Source organism: Aspergillus multicolor (genome assembly GCF_047715735.1).
Source record: "Aspergillus multicolor strain CBS 133.54 unplaced genomic scaffold BDW74scaffold_35, whole genome shotgun sequence".
NCBI classification, from domain to species: Eukaryota; Fungi; Ascomycota; class Eurotiomycetes; order Eurotiales; family Aspergillaceae; genus Aspergillus; species Aspergillus multicolor.
Genome location: NW_027395986.1, coordinates 73,547 through 92,778, shown reverse-complemented (window position 1 = coordinate 92,778; position 19,232 = coordinate 73,547). Strand labels below are relative to the sequence as shown.

The 19,232-nt window shown below is 52.9% G+C and overlaps 9 protein-coding genes across 9 annotated transcripts; 5 read left to right on the top strand and 4 right to left on the bottom strand.

Annotated features, from left to right (window-relative positions):
* Positions 1 to 759: 759 nt before the first annotated feature.
* Positions 760 to 4,531, top strand: chsG (chitin synthase class III). Its single transcript, XM_073734030.1, has 6 exons — positions 760 to 1,261; positions 1,325 to 1,832; positions 1,891 to 2,252; positions 2,305 to 3,151; positions 3,208 to 4,034; positions 4,096 to 4,531. The coding sequence occupies exons 1-6, from the start codon at positions 1,166 to 1,168 to the stop codon at positions 4,231 to 4,233; spliced, it is 2,778 nt and encodes a 925-aa protein (XP_073579516.1). The 5' UTR covers positions 760 to 1,165; the 3' UTR covers positions 4,234 to 4,531.
* On the top strand, positions 4,458 to 6,106 carry BDW74DRAFT_161063 (NEDD8-conjugating protein UBC12). Its single transcript, XM_073725732.1, has 4 exons — positions 4,458 to 4,912; positions 5,009 to 5,099; positions 5,206 to 5,495; positions 5,600 to 6,106. Exons 1-4 carry the CDS (start codon positions 4,892 to 4,894, stop codon positions 5,750 to 5,752), a joined length of 555 nt encoding a protein of 184 aa, XP_073579515.1. The 5' UTR covers positions 4,458 to 4,891; the 3' UTR covers positions 5,753 to 6,106.
* A 97-nt stretch (positions 6,107 to 6,203) lies between these two features.
* BDW74DRAFT_161061 (cytochrome c oxidase subunit VIIa) lies at positions 6,204 to 7,370 on the bottom strand. The gene is made up of 4 exons (XM_073725731.1): positions 7,141 to 7,370; positions 6,992 to 7,034; positions 6,724 to 6,759; positions 6,204 to 6,653 (listed from the first exon to the last, which is right to left on the bottom strand). The coding sequence occupies exons 1-4, from the start codon at positions 7,168 to 7,170 to the stop codon at positions 6,574 to 6,576; spliced, it is 189 nt and encodes a 62-aa protein (XP_073579514.1). The 5' UTR covers positions 7,171 to 7,370; the 3' UTR covers positions 6,204 to 6,573.
* A 245-nt stretch (positions 7,371 to 7,615) lies between these two features.
* Positions 7,616 to 10,930, top strand: BDW74DRAFT_170561 (uncharacterized protein; the record flags this gene model as incomplete). The annotated part of the gene is made up of 8 exons (XM_073727187.1): positions 7,616 to 7,886; positions 7,938 to 8,704; positions 8,738 to 8,741; positions 8,919 to 9,026; positions 9,062 to 9,112; positions 9,155 to 9,273; positions 9,608 to 9,646; positions 9,719 to 10,930. The coding sequence occupies 8 exons, from the start codon at positions 7,616 to 7,618 to the stop codon at positions 10,928 to 10,930; spliced, it is 2,571 nt and encodes an 856-aa protein (XP_073579513.1).
* Positions 10,931 to 11,018: 88 nt separating this feature from the next.
* On the bottom strand, positions 11,019 to 12,467 carry BDW74DRAFT_90066 (threonine/serine dehydratase). The gene is made up of 2 exons (XM_073734029.1): positions 11,987 to 12,467; positions 11,019 to 11,912 (listed from the first exon to the last, which is right to left on the bottom strand). Exons 1-2 carry the CDS (start codon positions 12,306 to 12,308, stop codon positions 11,107 to 11,109), a joined length of 1,128 nt encoding a protein of 375 aa, XP_073579512.1. The 5' UTR covers positions 12,309 to 12,467; the 3' UTR covers positions 11,019 to 11,106.
* Positions 12,468 to 12,504: 37 nt separating this feature from the next.
* BDW74DRAFT_161054 (Ketol-acid reductoisomerase) lies at positions 12,505 to 13,981 on the bottom strand. Its single transcript, XM_073725730.1, has one exon. The coding sequence runs from the start codon at positions 13,815 to 13,817 to the stop codon at positions 12,615 to 12,617; it is 1,203 nt and encodes a 400-aa protein (XP_073579511.1). The 5' UTR covers positions 13,818 to 13,981; the 3' UTR covers positions 12,505 to 12,614.
* Positions 13,982 to 14,534: 553 nt separating this feature from the next.
* On the top strand, positions 14,535 to 17,279 carry BDW74DRAFT_90041 (isochorismatase family protein family). Its single transcript, XM_073734027.1, has one exon. It carries the CDS (start codon positions 14,621 to 14,623, stop codon positions 17,069 to 17,071), a length of 2,451 nt encoding a protein of 816 aa, XP_073579510.1. The 5' UTR covers positions 14,535 to 14,620; the 3' UTR covers positions 17,072 to 17,279.
* BDW74DRAFT_90033 (rhamnogalacturonan acetylesterase RgaE) lies at positions 17,182 to 18,178 on the bottom strand. Its single transcript, XM_073734026.1, has 2 exons — positions 17,985 to 18,178; positions 17,182 to 17,929 (listed from the first exon to the last, which is right to left on the bottom strand). Exons 1-2 carry the CDS (start codon positions 18,082 to 18,084, stop codon positions 17,292 to 17,294), a joined length of 738 nt encoding a protein of 245 aa, XP_073579509.1. The 5' UTR covers positions 18,085 to 18,178; the 3' UTR covers positions 17,182 to 17,291.
* On the top strand, positions 18,072 to 18,755 carry BDW74DRAFT_90043 (uncharacterized protein). Its single transcript, XM_073734028.1, has one exon. It carries the CDS (start codon positions 18,164 to 18,166, stop codon positions 18,665 to 18,667), a length of 504 nt encoding a protein of 167 aa, XP_073579508.1. The 5' UTR covers positions 18,072 to 18,163; the 3' UTR covers positions 18,668 to 18,755.
* The last annotated feature ends 477 nt before the right edge of the window (positions 18,756 to 19,232 follow it).

Below are 19,232 nucleotides of genomic sequence, written 5' to 3'. Positions count from 1 at the left end.
CGCAACCTTCGCTAGCTGCAGTGTGTTCGTCTGAAATAGATGGATAGCCATGCTCCAATGGAGTCAATGGACAATGGCAGCTCAGGGGTTAACAAATGAGAAGAGGGAGCAGAGTTTTATACTCCGTATAGGTCCATAGCAAGACCGTAGACTGTGTGCGCCATGAGCTCTGCCGGGACTCGGGAGGCGGATGGGGAGGTTTCAAATTACCATGTCACTTCTGGTCAATCAGATTGGTTATGGGGAAGTGGACTCGAGGATTTTGCAAATCTCGGTTTGTACCCCTGGCGGTGAGGCAGCCATTTTTTGGAAGAGCATCAAGAGCATCATCAGGGACAACTGTACGGAGTAGGTGCGGAGGTAATAACGGGGTGGTGTGATAGAAGCAGATTTGGGCAATTCAAGAGACTCAAAAATGAAGGGGGACAAGACGGATGTTTGATAGATGCAGGCGTAAAGAGAACCAGTCGCGCAGCTGTGCAGTAGCTTGCGCTTGTAACCAGCCCCGGGCCAGTGGTAACTGGTGACTGGTAAGGAATCCTAGCCGTCCCTCTTCGGTCACTGGTTTGCTCACCACCAGGAGACTTGCTTCTGAAAGAAAAAGGGTGGCACTCTTTTTACCTTTGCCTGAACCCCGGGTTTTCCTCTCTGTCAACTCTTTTCTCTCTGCGCATCCGCTCCTTCTTCAAACCACGGGTGAAGAACACTCTAGTTGCAACTCTGAACTAAATATACTGGAGCCACTTCCCTTAGATCAACGGTGGTGTCTCACCTGCTGTTTTTTCGAATTCGGGCCTCCTCCCTCAGCCCTGGCGGCTTTTTCCACGTTCCTGCTCGACCTGCGCCTCTCCCTCTTCAGCTTTGGACCCTCACGCTTCCACTTCCCGCCTTTTATTTCTGATCGCTTTCTCTCGCTTTTCGTCTCGCTTTAATCCCTTTCACTTTAGACCATCTTTATTCTTGTTCTCTGACCGTGCCGCGTGGTCCTCTAACGCGCGCTCTGTGTTTGACCTTCCTAAGTCGGGGCCAAACTCCATCGTTTCTGTTTCCCTGATACCCCTTCCTGCGAGTCGTCCTTGCGTTCTGCCTCAACTTGTGTTTGCTTGATCTCAACCAAGCCCAATACGCAGATTACAGCAATCCTAACCGCACATTTCAAGTGACCATGGCTTACCACGGCACTGGCCCTCAGTCGCCTGGCGAGCACAACAGTTACGATGACAACCATCAACTCCGCGACCTTTCCCACTCCAACACCTCTGTGGGTTCTGTCCTCAATTCTGTTTTTCATGAGCATTTAATCTAACGTACGTGCGCATATTAGTACGAAGAAGAAGCCTCCCACGGACTACTTTCCAGCCAGCAAAGCCCTTTTGCCGGCCCTTTCGATGATCCCCATCAGCAGCAGCAGCAGCAGCAGCGTGGCCTTACGGCTTCGCCCATACAACGCCCAACGTCTGGGTACAGCTTGACCGAGTCGTATGCCCCTGACGCCGGATACCATGACCCATACAGCGGGAATCAATCTGTCTACTCGGGTCAATCAGAAAACCCCGCCGCCGCTTTCGGCGTTCCGGGACGCGTGGCATCGCCTTATGCTCGTAGCGAAACTTCGTCTACAGAAGCGTGGCGGCAGCGACAGGCGGGCGGCGGCGGCGGCGGCGGTGGTGGTGGAAATGGGCTTCGTCGTTATGCCACCAGGAAAGTCAAGCTGGTTCAGGGTTCCGTCCTGAGTGTGGATTACCCCGTGCCTAGCGCTATTCAAAATGCTATCCAAGCCAAGTACCGAAATGATCTAGAGGGAGGAAGTGAGGAATTCACGCATATGCGATGTAAGTTGCGCTTGAAGGACTCTGAACGGTTGAGATCTCAACTAACGAACTTGACTAGACACTGCTGCGACTTGTGATCCCAATGAATTTACCCTTCACAATGGTTATAACCTTCGCCCAGCTATGTACAACAGACATACCGAGTTGCTGATCGCCATTACCTACTACAACGAAGATAAGACGCTTACGGCCCGTACCTTGCACGGTGTTATGCAAAACATTCGCGATATCGTCAATCTGAAGAAGTCAGAATTCTGGAACAAAGGTGGTCCCGCTTGGCAGAAAATCGTTGTCTGTCTGGTTTTCGACGGTATCGACCCTTGCGACAAGGACACATTGGATGTCCTTGCCACTGTTGGTATCTACCAGGATGGTGTCATGAAGCGTGACGTCGACGGAAAGGAAACTGTAGCTCACATTGTAAGCTGATCTTCGCAATTGTTTTTCTGAAGTTGCTACTAACAACTATCAGTTCGAGTACACCACTCAGCTTTCCGTCACTCCAAACCAGCAGCTCATTCGACCTACCGATGATGGCCCCAGCACTCTTCCTCCCGTGCAGATGATGTTCTGTTTGAAGCAGAAGAACAGTAAGAAGATCAACTCCCACCGATGGCTGTTCAACGCTTTTGGTCGGATTCTGAATCCCGAGGTTTGCATTCTTCTTGATGCCGGTACTAAGCCTGGTCCCAAGTCTCTGCTTTACTTGTGGGAGGCATTTTACAACGACAAGGACCTTGGAGGTGCCTGTGGTGAAATTCACGCCATGTTGGGTAAAGGCTGGAAGAAGCTCCTCAACCCCTTGGTTGCTGCACAGAACTTCGAGTACAAGATCAGTAACATTCTTGACAAGCCTTTGGAGAGTTCTTTTGGCTACGTCAGTGTGTTGCCCGGTGCTTTCTCAGCCTATCGATTCCGTGCGATTATGGGACGTCCTTTGGAACAGTATTTCCATGGTGATCATACCCTTTCCAAGCAGCTGGGTAAGAAGGGTATCGAGGGTATGAACATTTTCAAGAAGAACATGTTCTTGGCCGAAGATCGTATTCTCTGTTTCGAGCTGGTCGCCAAAGCGGGTTCCAAATGGCATCTCTCGTATGTCAAGGCCTCCAAGGGTGAAACTGATGTGCCCGAAGGTGCCCCGGAATTCATCTCTCAACGTCGTCGTTGGTTGAACGGTTCTTTCGCCGCCGGTATCTATTCCCTCATGCACTTCGGCCGTATGTACAAGAGTGGACACAACATCGTTCGAATGTTCTTCCTCCATCTTCAGATGTTGTACAATTGGTTCTCTACCTTCCTGACTTGGTTTTCTCTCGGTAAGTCATGCAGTCGCCGGCTGATCAAAGGACATCTCTAACATAGGATACCACAGCATCTTACTGGCTTACAACTTCGGTCATTATGGACTTGGTCGGAACTCCTAGTGACAGCAACGGCCACACTGCATTCCCCTTCGGTAAATCGGCGACACCCATCATCAACACCTTGGTGAAGTACATTTACCTCGCATTCCTGCTGTTGCAGTTCATCCTTGCCCTCGGAAACCGGCCCAAGGGTTCCAAACTGTCATACCTTGCATCGTTCGTCGCCTTCGGTATCATCCAACTGTACGTTGTTGTTGATGCCCTGTATCTTGTTGTTCGCGCTTTCTCGGGAGGCGCGCCAATGGATTTCGACACCAGTAGCGTGAGCGCCTTTTTGAGCTCTTTCTTCGGATCTAGTGGTGCTGGTATTATCATCATCGCTCTTGCTGCTACATTCGGTCTTTACTTCGTTGCGTCGTTCATGTACCTCGACCCCTGGCACATGTTCACGTCTTTCCCCGCCTATATGGCCGTGCAGTCATCTTACATCAACATTCTCAACGTGTACGCGTTCAGCAACTGGCACGATGTTTCCTGGGGTACCAAGGGTTCCGACAAGGCGGATGCTCTTCCTTCCGCCAAGACTACACAAACCAAGGGCGAAGAGGCAGTTATTGAGGAAATCGACAAGCCCCAGGCCGATATTGACAGTCAGTTCGAGGCCACCGTCAAGCGAGCCCTGACTCCTTATGTGGCACCGGAGGAGAAGGAAGAGAAGTCCCTGGATGACTCGTACAAAAGTTTCCGTACCAGATTGGTCACACTATGGCTCTTCAGTAACGGTCTTCTTGCCGTCTGCATTACCAGTGAGGGTCTGGATAAATTCGGTTTCACGGTAAGTCATACCCACTCCCACCCACTTACTGATCCAAAGTGAAACTAACATGATTTTGCAGAACACATCAACTGAGCGTACTTCACGTTTCTTCCAAGCCCTTCTGTGGTCTAATGCTGTTGTTGCCTTGATTCGTTTCATTGGAGCCACCTGGTTCCTTGGAAAGACGGGCCTTCTCTGCTGCTTCGCCCGCCGGTAGAAGCACACTTTGCTTGATGAAAAAAAAGCCAAGTACGAGAGGCCATGCAAATGTGTGTATTGCATAGGGTCCTGGGAGTTATTCTTGGCACATTTTGTTTTGATATTGTATTTTACATATGATGCTCAGTCACTGTTTTCTTCTTTAGCCACTGTGCCCAGTCATATCCTTAGGATAGGGCAATAGTTCTCGCTATCATGTAGACTTTAGTAGTTAGATTCAATGGGACTTGAAGCGTGATCGCCTACCTGCTCAATATTCAATATTGCTGCAGTATCAAGTAGTTTTGGGGGAGGTGGTGTGAATCCAAGCCTGTTTGCATGGCGTCAGGCGATGACTTCACCAGCTTATTCACCTACCTACTGTAAAGGCATTGGCTACCGGACTTCTGGCAGCAACTATATTTTCTGGCTTTTGGGCTTCCTCTTCTTTACTCCAGAACCCCACATTCATTACTGAAAGTGCACTTGCCAGTTGACGTATTCAGTGTTAACCAGAGGCTATTGTTGGCCTAATCTTAGTGGCAAGGAAACTAATCGCGGCCAGACCCCCACTCAACATTCACTCCCCTCGGAGAGCCGCCTCACATTCACCTTCTCCTCCGCAGCAACTCTATTTTCCGCTTCTGACACTGGTTTCTCGTGACGGGGTATTCATCATGCTAAAGATCTGGTCTATGGTACGTGTGCCCCCTTCCCGCAGCCCGTACTTGGGTTTCGAGCGTTACTCCGTCACCCTAAGATACCCCATCTAACTACCCGCCTCACCACAACAGAAGCAACAGCAGCAGCAGGCTGAAAATGCCGAAGGCGCTGCGGGAAAGAAGAAGAAGAAGGTCACAGCCGCGCAGCTGCGTGTCCAGCGAGGTATGTTTATGTCCATGTCTGCATCTGCACCTGCATGCGCTCCCATGCCGTTTTGTCTTTCCTGTCCTCCCCGCAAATGCTCACACGACCCGGCGTCGGCGTCTAGATCTCCAAGAGCTCACCCTCGGGAGCACAATGAAAATGGCTTTTCCGGACCCCGACGATATCCTAAACTTCAACTTGACCATCGAGCCGGACGAGGGCATGTATAAGGGCGGCGCCTTTACCTTTACTTTCGCTGTCAACCAGAACTTCCCGCATGACCCGCCGAAAGTCAAGTGCACGCACAAGATCTACCATCCGAATATCGATCTAGAGGGCAATGTCTGCTTGAATATCCTGCGCGAGGACTGGAAGCCCGTGCTGAACCTGAATGCTGTTATTGTGGGCTTGCAGGTATGTCACCTTTCTTACTATGCCTGGTCTCTTAGGCGGCATGTCTGGCCGCTTAGGAAGTGTTATATTTGAAACGTGATGCTGATAGATTGTGCGCGTACTAGTTTCTCTTCCTTGAGCCGAACGCTTCCGATCCGCTGAATAAAGAGGCTGCGGAAGACTTACGGCAGAACCGTGACCTCTTCAGGCGCAATGTCCGCAACTCTATGGCTGGGGGAAACGTTCGTGGCATCGCCTTCGACAAAGTAACGCGATAGATGACATGGATGCGCGGCATCTACTAGAGAGGGCCTATTCTACGGGCTTTTCCGCCTGGCGTCTGCGTTGGAGTGAAATGAGTTGCGACCCCTTCATGATTCTTGGGACGTCGGGCACTTGATGGGCATGCAAATGAACGGCCTCACGCGCTGTGTGTTGGCTGTGATGTGATGCAATACGATACGAAAGAACACCATGATTATGGCATACTACGGATATGGACGGGATGTTGAATGGAAACGGGAGACGAGTTGTTTCGTGGAGACGGACTCATCATAACTGACTACCTTATGACCTACTTTTAGCGACTGGATAGATTCCCTAATGAATATGAACTCTGTGTTTTTCGGCTACTGTTCTTCGGCAAAGGACTTTCTAATAGTTAGCCTGTAGTATTAACAATGTAGGGTTTGAGAACTGCTATCAACTTTCTACACTACGCTCTCAAAATGAAAGAATACAACATCTAGGTTCAGAGCACACGCGTATATATACAGCTAACGCATAGAACTGAGAACAAAGGGAAACAATCGATGGGTAGATAGATAGATAGTCTAACATGTCTTTCTCTTCCTCGAGTCCATCACATCACGACCAAGTCTCAATCAGACAGTCCAGACCAGTTCGAGCCACGCTTGGAAGGAGAAATATCGAGAGGATAGCAGAAGAGGACGAATGGAGCTCGGGTATATGTCCTGACATCTGCTCCCTTTGGTCCTTCCCGGGCGTAACTCGTTGACTTGCCGGCGTAGATGTGGGAATCCACGTCACAGACGGGGTGGCTGGCTAATTGAAGAATCGGCCATTGCGAAGGACGCGTTTACGCCTGGCCAGCGGCACGCTCCTGCTCGAGGCGGTTGTAGTACTCGTCACGAGCGCGGACGCGGGGGAGGTGGTAGCCTGGTACACGATGATGTCAGTGGCAGGCTCACAAACTAAAATCGCTACGGGTGTTTTGACTGCTACTTACCGTACCACCAAAGGTAACCGAAGGTGGTACCGAAACCTATGTGTAGGAAAGCAATTAGTCGCTGTGTCAATCAAGGTAAACGAGCAGCCGGCGGATGTCGCAATTGACAGGCTGCAGAGGGTCTTTCAAGCTTGAACGGTGCATTCGTGCCATTAGCTCAGAGCTCAAGCAGTCCGGCACTCTGAAGCTCCGATGCGATAATTCTCTTCAAGCTTGTCGAGTTTCGTTGGCAGCGTGGGCTGATGGACTGGGCTCGGAAGGGGCTCACCGAAAGCGGTGCTCAGGTCAAGAACCAGAGAGCGGCGGAGAATCTATACAAATCCATGTTAGCTAATCGGTCGAACAGTCCCTCTCAATGGAGAGCAGATACGAGCGAAGGTATCGTGGGAAAGAGGTAGGGTAGGCTGAGGAACGTACGCCGGTGATGGGGGCGATAGCGGTGGCCATTGCGACGAATTATTGTAGGATTTGACGAGAAGGGTCTATCCTAAGAAGCGGCAGAGTGGATATCTGCTTTGCGTGGTGGTGGTGAGGGGGAGGGCAGAGAGGAGAGTGGTGATGTTGGACATCAAGCCAAGTGAAGCTTTCCGATCCGGCGCGGTACAGTAAGCGACCGCTTTGAGTGGCCTGATGCTTTGCGACCACCAGATACGCCGATTACTTCGATAACAGCTAAAATAGATCATTGGATGACACTTTACTTAGCTCTCACTTATATAGTAGAATCAAATGACCGATGAATGCGTTCAATCCTTCCTGATAGCAATATACCTTCAAGGCAGCTGTCTGTGACGCCTCAGGCCAAAATCACGTGCAGCAACGGGATCTGCTGTTCGGCTTCATCATTGCGGCCACCTCGAAGCCACTCACCCTGCCCTCACTGACCTCCGCAATGGCGCCCTCTCAGTCGGCCGTCAAGCGCTCTTTCTCAACACTCTCTGGACGAGCGGCCGTGTCTGACACCAAGCGTATTAGGCGCTCATATCATCACTACCATCGTTTGCGTGAACCGGTTACCTCGAGCTTGCCGGAGCCTGCTATCGCCGATGACGCCTACGTCGACCAAATCATGGGCCGCGTTATAGGGCAGTCACTACAAAGCTGTGGATTTGAAATTGCCGATCCATTGGCCGTGGAGAGTTTCCGCGACGCAGCGGAGGAGTGTATGCTATGCGCAGGGTCTTGTTAGGAAGTGTTGTTGACGACAGTGTTAGATTTTCTACGGCTTGCATCATACGTGCGCACCTCTATGTTATCATGTCGGCGCCTTCAACCTGTTCCTCGCGATTTTGAATACGCTCTGAAGCGCCATCGGTTGCCTGTCAACTCCCTTATCCCGCATCTACAACCTCCGCCGAAGGTCGAACCAGTCCCCACCCAGTTACCTAGCCCTCCGCCTGAAGAAGACGATGATTTCAAGATCTTGCCTTCCCTCGAACCGCTAGAGTTAAGTGGCGAGGATGACCGCGCCAGAAGCACGTACATCCCGAAGCATTTCCCAGAGTTCCCCAGCAAACATACATACCGCCATACGCCGGTTTACACCGAGCGAGAACAAGACCCACGTAAGATCCGTGAGCGAGCAGCAGATGATGGCCGGCACGGAGAGGAAGCGTTACGGAAGCTTGCGCGAGCGGCGTTCAAGGATAATCAACCTGGATCCGGTGGTCGTGATAAGAAACAATGGGGCCGGGAGGCTGAGAGTTTTGAAAGCATGTTTGAGAAAACTGCCATGAGCTTGTCGAAAAGGGCGTCAAGCAATCTGCCCCCGGGCAGTTCCATTGCAATGGAGATCGATTCTGGTCCCGCAGCGGAAACTAAAGGAGGGCAGGGAGAATTCAGCGGCTTGGCTGGCTTGGAACTACCGCCCATCATCAACTGCGAGCGGGATTTCTGGCGGCGCAACGCGGCGTCGGGGAGGCAGAGACCGGAGGAGAAAGCTGGCAAAGCTGGCGCAAAACACGATCCAGAACCGTCAAGAGTCGAGGTTATGGACACATAAAACGTATCATAGCGGCGTCGGGCGTTTCGCATTCGTTATTTTAGCATTGTTCGATATATGATACCCATGTGAATTATTATTGAATTGTCATGAGAATCGCTATCATGCATTGTATCCGCAGAAACAAGCAAACTCCAACCAACTCCGTAAATGCGACATGTGCTCCGTGCTCTCGCTGTATATCAAGTCTTAGAACTCTTCTGGGCCTCGCTTGCTCGCTTCGCATTTTGTTCCGCTTGTCGAATGGGTTCCCACGATGTTGTCTCAACGGTCAAGCCATCTGCGCATCTAGTAAAATCAGGTCAGCTCATTTGCGTCTGCCGATGCAGGTTACAGCCACCAACGGCTTACCTTCGGAAGAGCCGCACGATTTGCTCGCAGACAACAGTTCCCGACCCATAATGGGGACCGGACGGCGGATTGCATGAGTATTGTACCATTTCCATCAGCTTGCATTTCTCGAGGTCTACCGAGCCCTTGCGGCGTACTTCCTTATCGAAGTTCTTGACCTTGATGTTGACATGATATGGGAGCTTTTCGACGTCGAAGTAGGGAACTAGGGGCGCCATGATAATGATTGAGGATTTGCGAAATAACCAAGGAAAAGCCGTCAGGTGTCCAGAGCTGTGAATCTTGTCTTCGTGGAGAGGCGCGTAGGAGAGAAAGCCGGATGGGATGGATGCGGAATAAATTGTCAGAGTTGGCCTGCCCGCCGATACTGATCCATCGTCCGATCTACGTCCACGTACAAGCTCCACAGCTCGTTTCCATGAATACATCCGTGAGTTAGCATTCGTATGTTTACAAGCTGGCTCTGAGATGAAATGAAGTCAATGATACTCGAGTACAAGGCCCCTTAAAATGGCCGCCAGTTTCGGGGAGAAACTGCTGCAAGAAGTGCATGAGGAGGGTTTAAACGACGTAATTCCTTCCCTTCCTCAGACAACTCAAAGGCGCGCATTGATATGTAGAGCCTTACTAACATTCCCTTAGTTGCTACATGATTTGAGAGCGCTGTGTCGTGAACAATCACACAGCACCAAGACCCGCTTCAGTGCTGCACCTATTGATGAGCTCCTGGGGCATTTCTGGCCAATCTATCAACCTCTACATCATGCATCCGGTGTAGGTGAACATCATGCGGCTGACGCGCTTGGTGATGATTCTGCTGCGGTAGAGCATGACTCGACGCACGTCGAAGTGCCCATTCATCCAGCGTTTCCTAGTCGGCCGCATCCCGTTCTTGAGATATCTAGTACAGCCTCTGCGGCTGGAAAGTCTCAAATGCTTTACTATCTCACTGCCATAGCGGTGCTACCGTCCGAGCTCAACGGTATCTCGCTCGGTGGGCTCAACTCCGCTGTCGTCTTCATTGACACCGATGGCCGCTTCGATGCTGCGCGTCTACGCACCGTTGCTCGCGGAATCGTTCTGAACAAACTTCGCGCCGGGATTGAGTCAGGCACCAAATCTCAAAACTCTGCTGAGACTATTCTTCTTGAGTCTTTGCAGCATGTTCACGTTTTCCGGCCACAGTCATCCCTGGCGTTACTCGCTACGCTGCAGACGCTAGACGAATATCTACTGAATATTTCACGTCATGCTTCAGCTAGTCGAGCTCTCCAAGCCGTCGTCCTCGACAGTGCAACTGCCTTCTTCTGGCAAGACAAGCTACAAGATGAAATCGCACGCACTGAAGATATCGGCCAGTCAGCAGCCGAGATAGAGCGCAGATGCAGGGGAAGAGAGACCTTCCATCTCGCGGATATATACGCAGACTTGGTTGCAAGTCTGAAGCGATTACAGAGTATCTTCGATTGCACCGTCATCTACACCGCCACCCCCTTCGGTGCTAAATCAGCGGAGAGGCCATCCATGCCCTATGGCTCGTATAACCCTCTCGATACGGCACTAAACACGCCGTCTTTCCGGTCCCCGCTGCCTCCTCCCTGGGGTTTGTTTCCTACTCTTCGGCTGGTGCTTCAGCGGGAGATGGTTCGACCGTTCATGCCTGGCGGGACCGTTCAAGAGGCGGAAAGAGATGCGCCTATGCGGCAGGGGGTGGTTATGCGAGGAGAGTTCCTCGGGTCAGTGAATAGCTGGGGCCGGGAGGACTGGCCACAGAGGATACTAGAGGCCTTGAAAAGGCGAGGAGGAGGGCAGTTCACTTTCAATGTTGGCCAAGAGGGAGTTACATTTCCTTGAGGTGTCAGGTCTACTCGGAAAGTACGTGTTTGTTATCTACGCTCGCCTGCATTCTACAGCGCTCTTGGATAGCTTGCAGCGGAAGCTATATCATTGTGACCTGCGCGTGGTACCCGTCCCTATATACGTAACGGGAATGTGTACATCTCCAAGCTGTATTATCTCCGCCAGCCTGCTCACCCAAACAACTTCGCAATCGCCTCAACCGTCGTATTGCCCCCACTGAAGACAATCCCAACATCCCAGCCCTCAGGCGCCTCCCGTTCAACAAGCCGGCGAAACTCCTCATTATACAAGCAAACCGCCAAACCCACAACAGCACTGGGCTCAACAACCACCTTCATCCGCTCCAAAACAAGCCTCATAGCAGCCTTGATCTGCTCCTCCGTGACCGAAAACACGCCGGCCACTTTACTCTTGTCCGAAATAACCTCCCAGTTCAGCACACCCACAGGCGTCCGCAGCCCATCCGCAATCGTCAACGTCTTAACGCTCTCAACTCTCACCCCGGCATCAAGGCCCCGTCTACAATCGTCCGCGCCCTCAAAGCTCGGTTCCGCACCAAACACCCTCGTCGTCTTATCGGAAAAGAACGTCGCAACGCCGGAATTCAACCCACCACCCCCAATTGGTGTGATCACGGCGTCGAGACCCTCTCTCTCAGAGCCAGACCCATGTACACTCAGGCCAGGCGTCTCGCGCACAGCACTAAGATACTGCGCATGCATCTCCAGCCCCGTCGTTCCCTGCCCACAGATAATATCAAAGTCATCGTACGGCGGGACAAGGATCGCCCCCGTGCGCGACTGAACATCCGCAACAACAGCTTCGCGCTCGACGCTCGTCGACCCGCTGAATAGCACCTCCGCGCCGTGACTCTGCGTCCCCGCAATCTTCGAGGGCGTACTGATCTTCGGCATGACGATGTACGCAGGGATATTGAGTATTGACGACGCGAGGGCGAGGGCTTGTGCGTGGTTTCCTGTCAACACAAAAATGATCAGCTCACGCTGTTTTTAGAGATGAGATGTAGGTAGGTAGATGGAAACTCCATACCAGAACTATGCGTAACAACCCCCCTCCGCCGAACCTCCTCCTCGCCAACACGCTCAATCAGCCTCAGCAGCGCGTGGAACGCGCCGCGCGCCTTGAACGCCCCGATGCGCTGGTAATTCTCGCATTTGAAGAAGAAGCTTATCTTCGGGTGTGCGGGGGTCGAGCCTTCGTGGGATGTTCCGAGGAGCGCGTCGGGCGACTGCGGGGTTGAGGCGATGGTGTTGAGCGTGCGGTTTGTGAGGAGCGGGGTGCGGTGGATGTAGGGTGTTATCAGGGCGTGGGCTTCCTGGATGGATGTTGGGGTTGGGAGTTGAAGCGCCATAATAGATTGAGTTCGGCGTAGTGGTGAGGTTTTCTAGGAGGAGCGAGTTGGGATTTGGCGGGGTGATGCGGAGTTGGAGGATGTTGGAGACTAGACCATCCCCGCGGAAGTTTGCGCGATCGGTTTGAATGTGAGTCATGAGGTTTTTGGAATTTACGGTTGTTCGAGTTTTACAAAGACAGAAGGAAGAAGATAATTGAAATGGAAACCAGCCAATGCTCATATTGGTATTATTATAATAACAGAAAAAATCAAGTCATGGTACATTCGTAACTTTTCCCAACCCAGGTTTATGCATCAAGGAAATTATTTCTGGTTCTCGGGACGGAGAGAGCGGACGGCCTTACCGGCGCGCCAGATCTCGAGATCGCGGATCTCCTGCATCTCCTTCTCGTACTTCTCACGGTAGTCCTTCTGTGAGTTGTAGTCGAGAGAGCGCTGGGTCTCGGTGCCGTCACGGACGCTGTCGTAGAGCTCGTTGAACAGGGGCTTGAGGTTGTCCTTGAAGCGGCTGGACCAGTCGATGGCACCACGGCGGGCGGTGGTGGAGCAGGCGGCGTACATCCAGTCCATACCGTTGGAACCGATCAGAGGGTAGAGAGACTGAGTGGCCTCCTCGACGGTCTCGTTGAAGGCCTCAGAGGGGCTGTGGCCGCGCTCGCGGAGAACCTCGTACTGAGCAAGGAACATACCGTGGATACCGCCCATCAGGCAGCCACGCTCACCGTAGAGGTCAGAGTAGACCTCCTTCTCGAAGGTAGTCTCGTAGAGGTAGCCGGAACCGACGGCAACACCCATGGCAATGGCGCGCTCCTTGGCGTTGCCAGTGACGTCCTGGAAGACGGCGATGGAAGAGTTGATACCACGGCCCTCGCGGAAGAGAGTGCGGACGGTACGGCCGGAACCCTTAGGGGCGACGAGGATGACATCAACGTCGGTGGGGACGTCAACCTTGGTCTTCTCCTTGAAGACGGGGGAGAAACCGTGGGAGAAGTAGAGGGTCTTGCCCTTGGTGATGAGGGGCTTAAGAGTGGGCCAGGTCTCGGACTGAGCGGCATCGGAGAGGAGGTTCATGACGATGGTACCCTTCTTGACAGCCTCGGTGACGTCGAACAGGTTCTTGCCGGGGACCCAGCCGTCCTGGATGGCCTCCTTCCAGGAAGCACCATCCTTGCGAACACCGACAATGACGTTGAGACCCTGGTCACGGAGGTTCAGACCCTGGCCGTGGCCCTGAGAACCGTAACCAATGAGGGCAAGGGTATCGTTCTTGAAGTATTCCTGGAGCTTCTCGCGGGGCCAGTCGGCACGCTCGTAGACGGTCTCTTGGGAGTCGGCGAAGGTCATGGTCTTGACACCACGGACGGGGACAACGGGAGCGGCCACACGGGGGACGGCATTGGCGGCGATCTTAGCGAGAGAGGGCCGGGGGAGGGCGGCGGAGATGACAGATCGGGGGGCAGCAACGCGGGCCGCACGGAGGGCACGAGGAAGACCACGGGAAGCCATTGTGTGAGATGTGGGAGGATTGAGGGAGAGGAGGGGAGATTGGAGGAAGGAAGAAGGATTGAAAATGTGAAAGGATGATAGGAGGAAGGAAAAAAGAGACAGACAAGGGGCCGGGCAGCGAGAGTTTATAAGGTGGTTGTGGTTGCTGGGGGCGAGGCAAATTGCTGGGGCCGCACATGACCCGGAGTCAAGCTCTTTCTCCCCGGTGACTGCACTGGGCCCCGCCGATCTGCCCCGATGTCGGTCTACTGCTTCGGAGTCGTCCTCTGCTTCCGATGGCCTTTGCAAGCTAGGACCACGACCCAGACCATGACCCAGGGAAACTCAACGGCTTCATGAGGCGAGGGCCAATCTCTCATGCTCCTTCTCCGTGATCGCTCCGCAATTTCTGGAGTGTTAAAGTTTAGGTGATTGTGCTAGTAAAGCCCCTGCGTAGATGAAGCTCTCCGAGTTGCGGGACCCCACGTTTATGCCTGGATCCTCAGGCATCCAATGTCAGTTCAACAAGTACTCTCTGTAAGGCGTGCAACGCTGCATATCATGATCAAGTCCAAATTACGCATGAAAGTACCGTACGTTTCAAACGCAGGTGCCACAATCTGTCATGTGTATCACAGGATCTGCCACCAGCGCCAATCTCGAAAGTTATTTTGCAGCTTTGGCTAAAGTTGTCTCTTTCGCAACATTTTCCCGGAGGCTTCTGTCTCATTTTAAAAGCTTCAGTCTATGAGAAGCTTTCGTATTAATCCTTTACGGACTCTTCTACGTCTGCGCTTTCCTTCCTGCGGCCATGCGCAGCTAGGATGAATTTTCTCTCCGCGCTCGGGAATCTGCCGACACGACAGGCCCTCCTCCTTCTCGACTTTCAGAACGACTTCGTTCGCTCCAATGGCGCCCTCCATGTGCCAAACACGCCGGAGATCATTGAGATTCTTCCACACCTTGCGAGCGCTTTCCGTCGCACGGGCTATGTCGTCTGGGGCCGCTCTTATTATGAGTCACGACAACCGCTGCTCAGTGCCGATGGTCAGGACTTGGTCGTTATAACCCGCGCCGAGGATGGAGTCAAAAAGCAAACACAGCATGAATTAAGCGGCGCAGTTCATGAAGAGGCTTTTCTTTCGACCGAGCCTCCCCGCTGCTGTCTGCCTCAAACTGCTGGAGCCCAATTCCCTGCCCCGCTACTCGCCGCTATCGATACCGAATCGGATATCCTGATAGAGAAATCAGAGTACTCCGCGCTGTCTCCGGCGCTTGTTCTCTCACTGCGCACTCGCTTTGTGACGGAAATTTATCTCTGCGGGTCTCTATCTAACGCCTCAGTGCACGCTACTGCGCTTGATGCCGTACGTCACGGTTTTTCTCTGTACTTGGTAGAGGACTGTTTAGGCTATCGAAGTTTCGCTCGTCACGAAGAGACTATGCGGCGCATGGCCGATGTATTAGGAGCGAACGGTATTACCTCGGAAGAGCTACTGGAACAGCTGGATAGGGATGAAACCGATCAGATCGCTCGCGAGCCCCGACTAGCACGGCCGTTACGGCCGGTTGGCATTGAAGGGGATCTGAAGGAACTGGACGTGAAGCCCAACGACTTGAACGTCAAGCTAGATAGTCCCGAGCCGCCATTGAGACGTCAGAGACTGGAAGATATTCTGGCCGAAATGTCAGACGACGACCATGGTCATCTCAAGGAGCTGGCTGAATTGACTCGTGGACGGATCCGCTCATATCAAGTTGAGCGAGATGCACAGTCCGGTAATGGCGGGCTGGCAGAAAGTCCAGCACGAAGTATGCGCCGCAAACGACCGGACCAGAACCAGCACGATTCTCCGCGGCCAGAACAACGCCGAGTGAGGAAGTCGAGGCCTGCTATGAATATTTGTCGCCCTGGTGACGTTATCGGAGAAGGAGACTCCCGGATTGTGTACGAGCTGGATCTGCCAGAGAATGCCTTCGAACTCATTCGCTATGAAGTGGTTTGGCAGAAGATGTACCACATGTCGGGGCAGGTGCCCCGTCTCGTTGCCGTCCAGGGAAAACACTCGCCAGATGGATCCATACCGATCTACCGTCACCCTGCGGACGAGTCGCCTCCGCTTGAGCCTTTCACTTCTACGGTCGACAAGGTTCGCGCTATCGTAGAACGTATACTTGGTCACCCTCTGAACCATGTCCTTATCCAACTCTACCGTGACGGACAGGATCGAATCTCAGAACACTCGGATAAGACCCTTGACATAGTCCGTGGCTCATCTATCTGCAATGTCAGTTTGGGTGCTCAGCGAGTGATGGTCCTCCGCCAGAAGGGCTCGGAGAGTGCGGAGGGCACGGGCAGGCTCACACAACGTGTGCCGATGCCTCACGAGTCACTTTTTGTGCTAGGCGAGAAAACGAATGCTCGCTGGCTTCATGGAATCAAGCCCGACAAGCGGCAGGAGTCCGAGAAGTCAATAGAGGAGCGCGCCTTCGGGGGGCAAAGAATCTCGCTTACGTTCAGACACATCGGCACCCTCTTAGACCCAGCTGGCGACACCATATGGGGTCAAGGTGCTGTGTCGAAGAACCGGGGCGAAGCACACCCCGTAATTCATGGCGACAGCGAAAAAACCGAGCAGTTGGTGCGTGCCTTTGGTGAAGAGAACAGGTCTATTGACTTTGATTGGGATGCTGTATATGGCAAAGGCTTTGATGTGGTCAACTTTGTCACAATAACCACTACGAAACTGGTTCTGGGCGAGGATGAGGTAGCTAACCTGCGGGTTCAGCTTGGCTTGGGCGAAAACAGTATCAGATACGACACCGTGCCACTTCAGACCAAGGACGCAAATGGCGAGATAGGGCTGCCCTTGTTTATCGACTCTGACGGTACGAAAGTGGCCGGTGATCTGGAGATATTGAGTTACCTGGCACGGCGTTCCCCCGACTCAGCCCGACCAGGTGTGGATGTGTTGCAAGGTGGCGATAGGTTACCCGAGATCGATGAGTTACTTGCGAAATGGCGGAAGCATCGCGAAGGCAGCGAAGAGGTCGAATTTGATGCACTGGCCGCGTGGGAAGAAGCTCTGACCGGTCAGTATTACCTTGGTGGGAGCACATTAGCGATCGATGACTGCGCACTCTGGCCGGTCCTGAGAGATATCGTCAAACGCCTAGGGCCGCTCTCAGAGAAGACGTACCCAAACATATCTCAATACTATAACCGAGTTTTGAAGCGTGGTATCGTCAAAGCCATCCTTGAGGAAGCAAAATGACTGGGCCTTTGGACGGCTACTGAACTGGATACAATAGCTACGATGAAATGAGATATACGATCAACTTGCATTCACCGACAGAATAAACGACTATCAGGGTCAACGGCGTTCCTATTACTTCTACCATATGTTCCTCTTCTGTATATAGGACTCATATCCATGAATCCGTTGCTATCTCAAACTATCAAACCAATACATAACCACAAACCCCATCAACTCATTACAAACATTCACCATCAAAGTCAGTCGTGGTCAAAACATCATTCAACTTAACCCCACTGCAAACAACAGCCTTAAGAAACGCATCAGCAACAACACTCGATCCCGCCCCATTAGTATGGGTGTGATCATTCGGATAGAACGACGTCACAGTGTCATAACCTAACTCCTCAAAGATCGCAGCCGTATACGCCCCATGGTCCACGTACTCCACGCCCGCCCGCTCCGCCGCAAGCTCCGCATACCCAACGAAGCGGTTCGGCGTGTACGTGAACGACCCGCCCTCCCACGGGTTGTTGGGCGTCTGGCTCGAGATCAGGACGTTCGCGCCCTTGCTCACGAACAGGTCCGCTGCGTCCTCGATGTACGCGGGGAATGTGAGGACTGTCTCCGCTACGCCGTCGTACACGGTCTCGCAGGTCTCGTCGCCGTCGCCGGGGCAGTCGGTGCGTCCGTTGTCAGTCGACAATGACCCGCCGTCGTTGTGCCCGAACTCGATCACGACGTAGTCGCCTGATACTAGAACGTCGGCGATTGCTTGGAAGCGCCCCTCGCGGGTGTAGGAGCGGGCGCTGCGCCCGCCGATCGCTTTGTTGGAGATTGGGATTGAGACGCTGTCGGCGATGTAGTCGCCCCAGCCTAGGGGTGTTAGGATGGTGTTGTATTGTGTGATAAGGCTAAAAGCTGCACTTACCAGGGGTGCTGGAGGCCATGGTCGAGTCACCGGCTAGGTAAATTGTCTGCGCCAGCGCAGTGGGGAGGAGAGAAAGAGAGGTGAGGGCGATGGACTTCATCTTGAGTGTGGATTGCTGCACCTGGGCTGGAAGCTTGATGTGTTCTGGTTATGGTGATTGAAGATATCGGGACGAACGCATGCCTCTTTATATACCCGCGGATCTCACACATGATACATCCATCAACCCCAGGCCAAGCCCAGGCACCATCGCCGTTTCTGCAGCGGCAGGGCATCCTATACGTGGAACATGTTGGCTGTCTCGGCGTTTGAACCACCGCACAGGGTTTACCTGTCAGGCTGTCAATGTCAAACATTGTCCCGATCCCCACATCAACTCCGGCAGAGGAGGCGTGAAACTCGGCCCAGCGGAATTCTGTTTCATGACGTCGGTCGTGATCTTGGCTGGTTACTCGCCAACGCCATATTCAGCCTTTTGGCGAGTCCTCCCGGGTGGTTTTGTTCAGGTCTCCTCTTTCGCGCACGGTATGCCTCCGTCCGCTAAGATGCTGTGGTCTATACTCTGTAAAAGGGACCCGCCAGCAACCTGCAACAGTAGACGTCAGTATCAAAAATGCACCGAAACAGCGGAGAAGAAAGGGGAAGGCGCTCGCACAGACCTCTCTGCAGAAATACAGACCTAAGCACGACACCACATACCTAAACTCCGTAGTCTCAAAGTACGGGGACCGCACTGCCGCCTGCGTCATGCAGAAACAGAATAAGTTTGTCAATTCCCCGCGTCGAATGTATCCAGGTGAATAAGATCGTCCGAAGCTCGAACCCGGTGTAGCCACCAAGAGTCTCATTCTCCACCTATCAGAAACTGCGTCCAATATACATTTGCCCGCGCGTGCATAGTCCTGAGGAGTGGAAGCGAAGGAGGGTGGCCGGGGAAGGCACCCCTGTTCTCATGCCGGTTAATTCTGCATCTGCAATCCGGGGAACATGCTTGCAAGGGCAAAGGTTGGGGAAAGCAATCACGCCGGGCCAAGGGAAGGAACCGCTTCTTGCTTGTTGCTTGCGTTCTTGGGTTACCTCAGTAGCCTGGGCGTGGGTTTGGGCTATATTGTTGATGAGTAGTTGTTGCGTAAGGACTTTGACATGTAGTCTGAATGTTGTCAAGAGTGAAGATGCTCGCGTGGTCGAGGTCGAAAATAGATTCTGTGCTCGAGGGTCGTGTTCACACGATTGCGATAGCCGCTTCTC

Bases quoted from the DNA above. Each gene is read 5' to 3' on its own strand.
- BDW74DRAFT_161063 (XM_073725732.1), top strand. From the start codon at position 4,892: ATGCTAAAGATCTGGTCTATG. The intron at 4,913-5,008 runs GTACGTGTGCCC...TCACCACAACAG, and splicing joins TGCTAAAGATCTGGTCTATG to AAGCAACAGCAGCAGCAGGC. The intron at 5,496-5,599 runs GTATGTCACCTT...TGCGCGTACTAG, and splicing joins CTGTTATTGTGGGCTTGCAG to TTTCTCTTCCTTGAGCCGAA.
- BDW74DRAFT_90043 (XM_073734028.1), top strand. From the start codon at position 18,164: ATGCCTCTTTATATACCCGCGGATCTCACACATGATACATCCATCAAC.
- BDW74DRAFT_90033 (XM_073734026.1), bottom strand. From the start codon at position 18,084: ATGAAGTCCATCGCCCTCACCTCTCTTTCTCTCCTCCCCACTGCGCTG. The intron at 17,930-17,984 runs GTAAGTGCAGCT...TAACACCCCTAG, and splicing joins CATGGCCTCCAGCACCCCTG to GCTGGGGCGACTACATCGCC.
- BDW74DRAFT_90066 (XM_073734029.1), bottom strand. From the start codon at position 12,308: ATGGCGCTTCAACTCCCAACCCCAACATCCATCCAGGAAGCCCACGCC. The intron at 11,913-11,986 runs GTATGGAGTTTC...TTGTGTTGACAG, and splicing joins GGTTGTTACGCATAGTTCTG to GAAACCACGCACAAGCCCTC.
- BDW74DRAFT_90041 (XM_073734027.1), top strand. From the start codon at position 14,621: ATGAATTTTCTCTCCGCGCTCGGGAATCTGCCGACACGACAGGCCCTC.
- chsG (XM_073734030.1), top strand. From the start codon at position 1,166: ATGGCTTACCACGGCACTGGCCCTCAGTCGCCTGGCGAGCACAACAGT. The intron at 1,833-1,890 runs GTAAGTTGCGCT...GAACTTGACTAG, and splicing joins GGAATTCACGCATATGCGAT to ACACTGCTGCGACTTGTGAT. The intron at 2,253-2,304 runs GTAAGCTGATCT...AACAACTATCAG, and splicing joins AGGAAACTGTAGCTCACATT to TTCGAGTACACCACTCAGCT.
- BDW74DRAFT_161054 (XM_073725730.1), bottom strand. From the start codon at position 13,817: ATGGCTTCCCGTGGTCTTCCTCGTGCCCTCCGTGCGGCCCGCGTTGCT.
- BDW74DRAFT_161061 (XM_073725731.1), bottom strand. From the start codon at position 7,170: ATGGCCACCGCTATCGCCCCCATCACCGGC. The intron at 6,760-6,991 runs GTGAGCCCCTTC...TCCTACACATAG, and splicing joins TGACCTGAGCACCGCTTTCG to GTTTCGGTACCACCTTCGGT. The intron at 6,654-6,723 runs GTAAGTAGCAGT...ATCGTGTACCAG, and splicing joins CGGTTACCTTTGGTGGTACG to GCTACCACCTCCCCCGCGTC.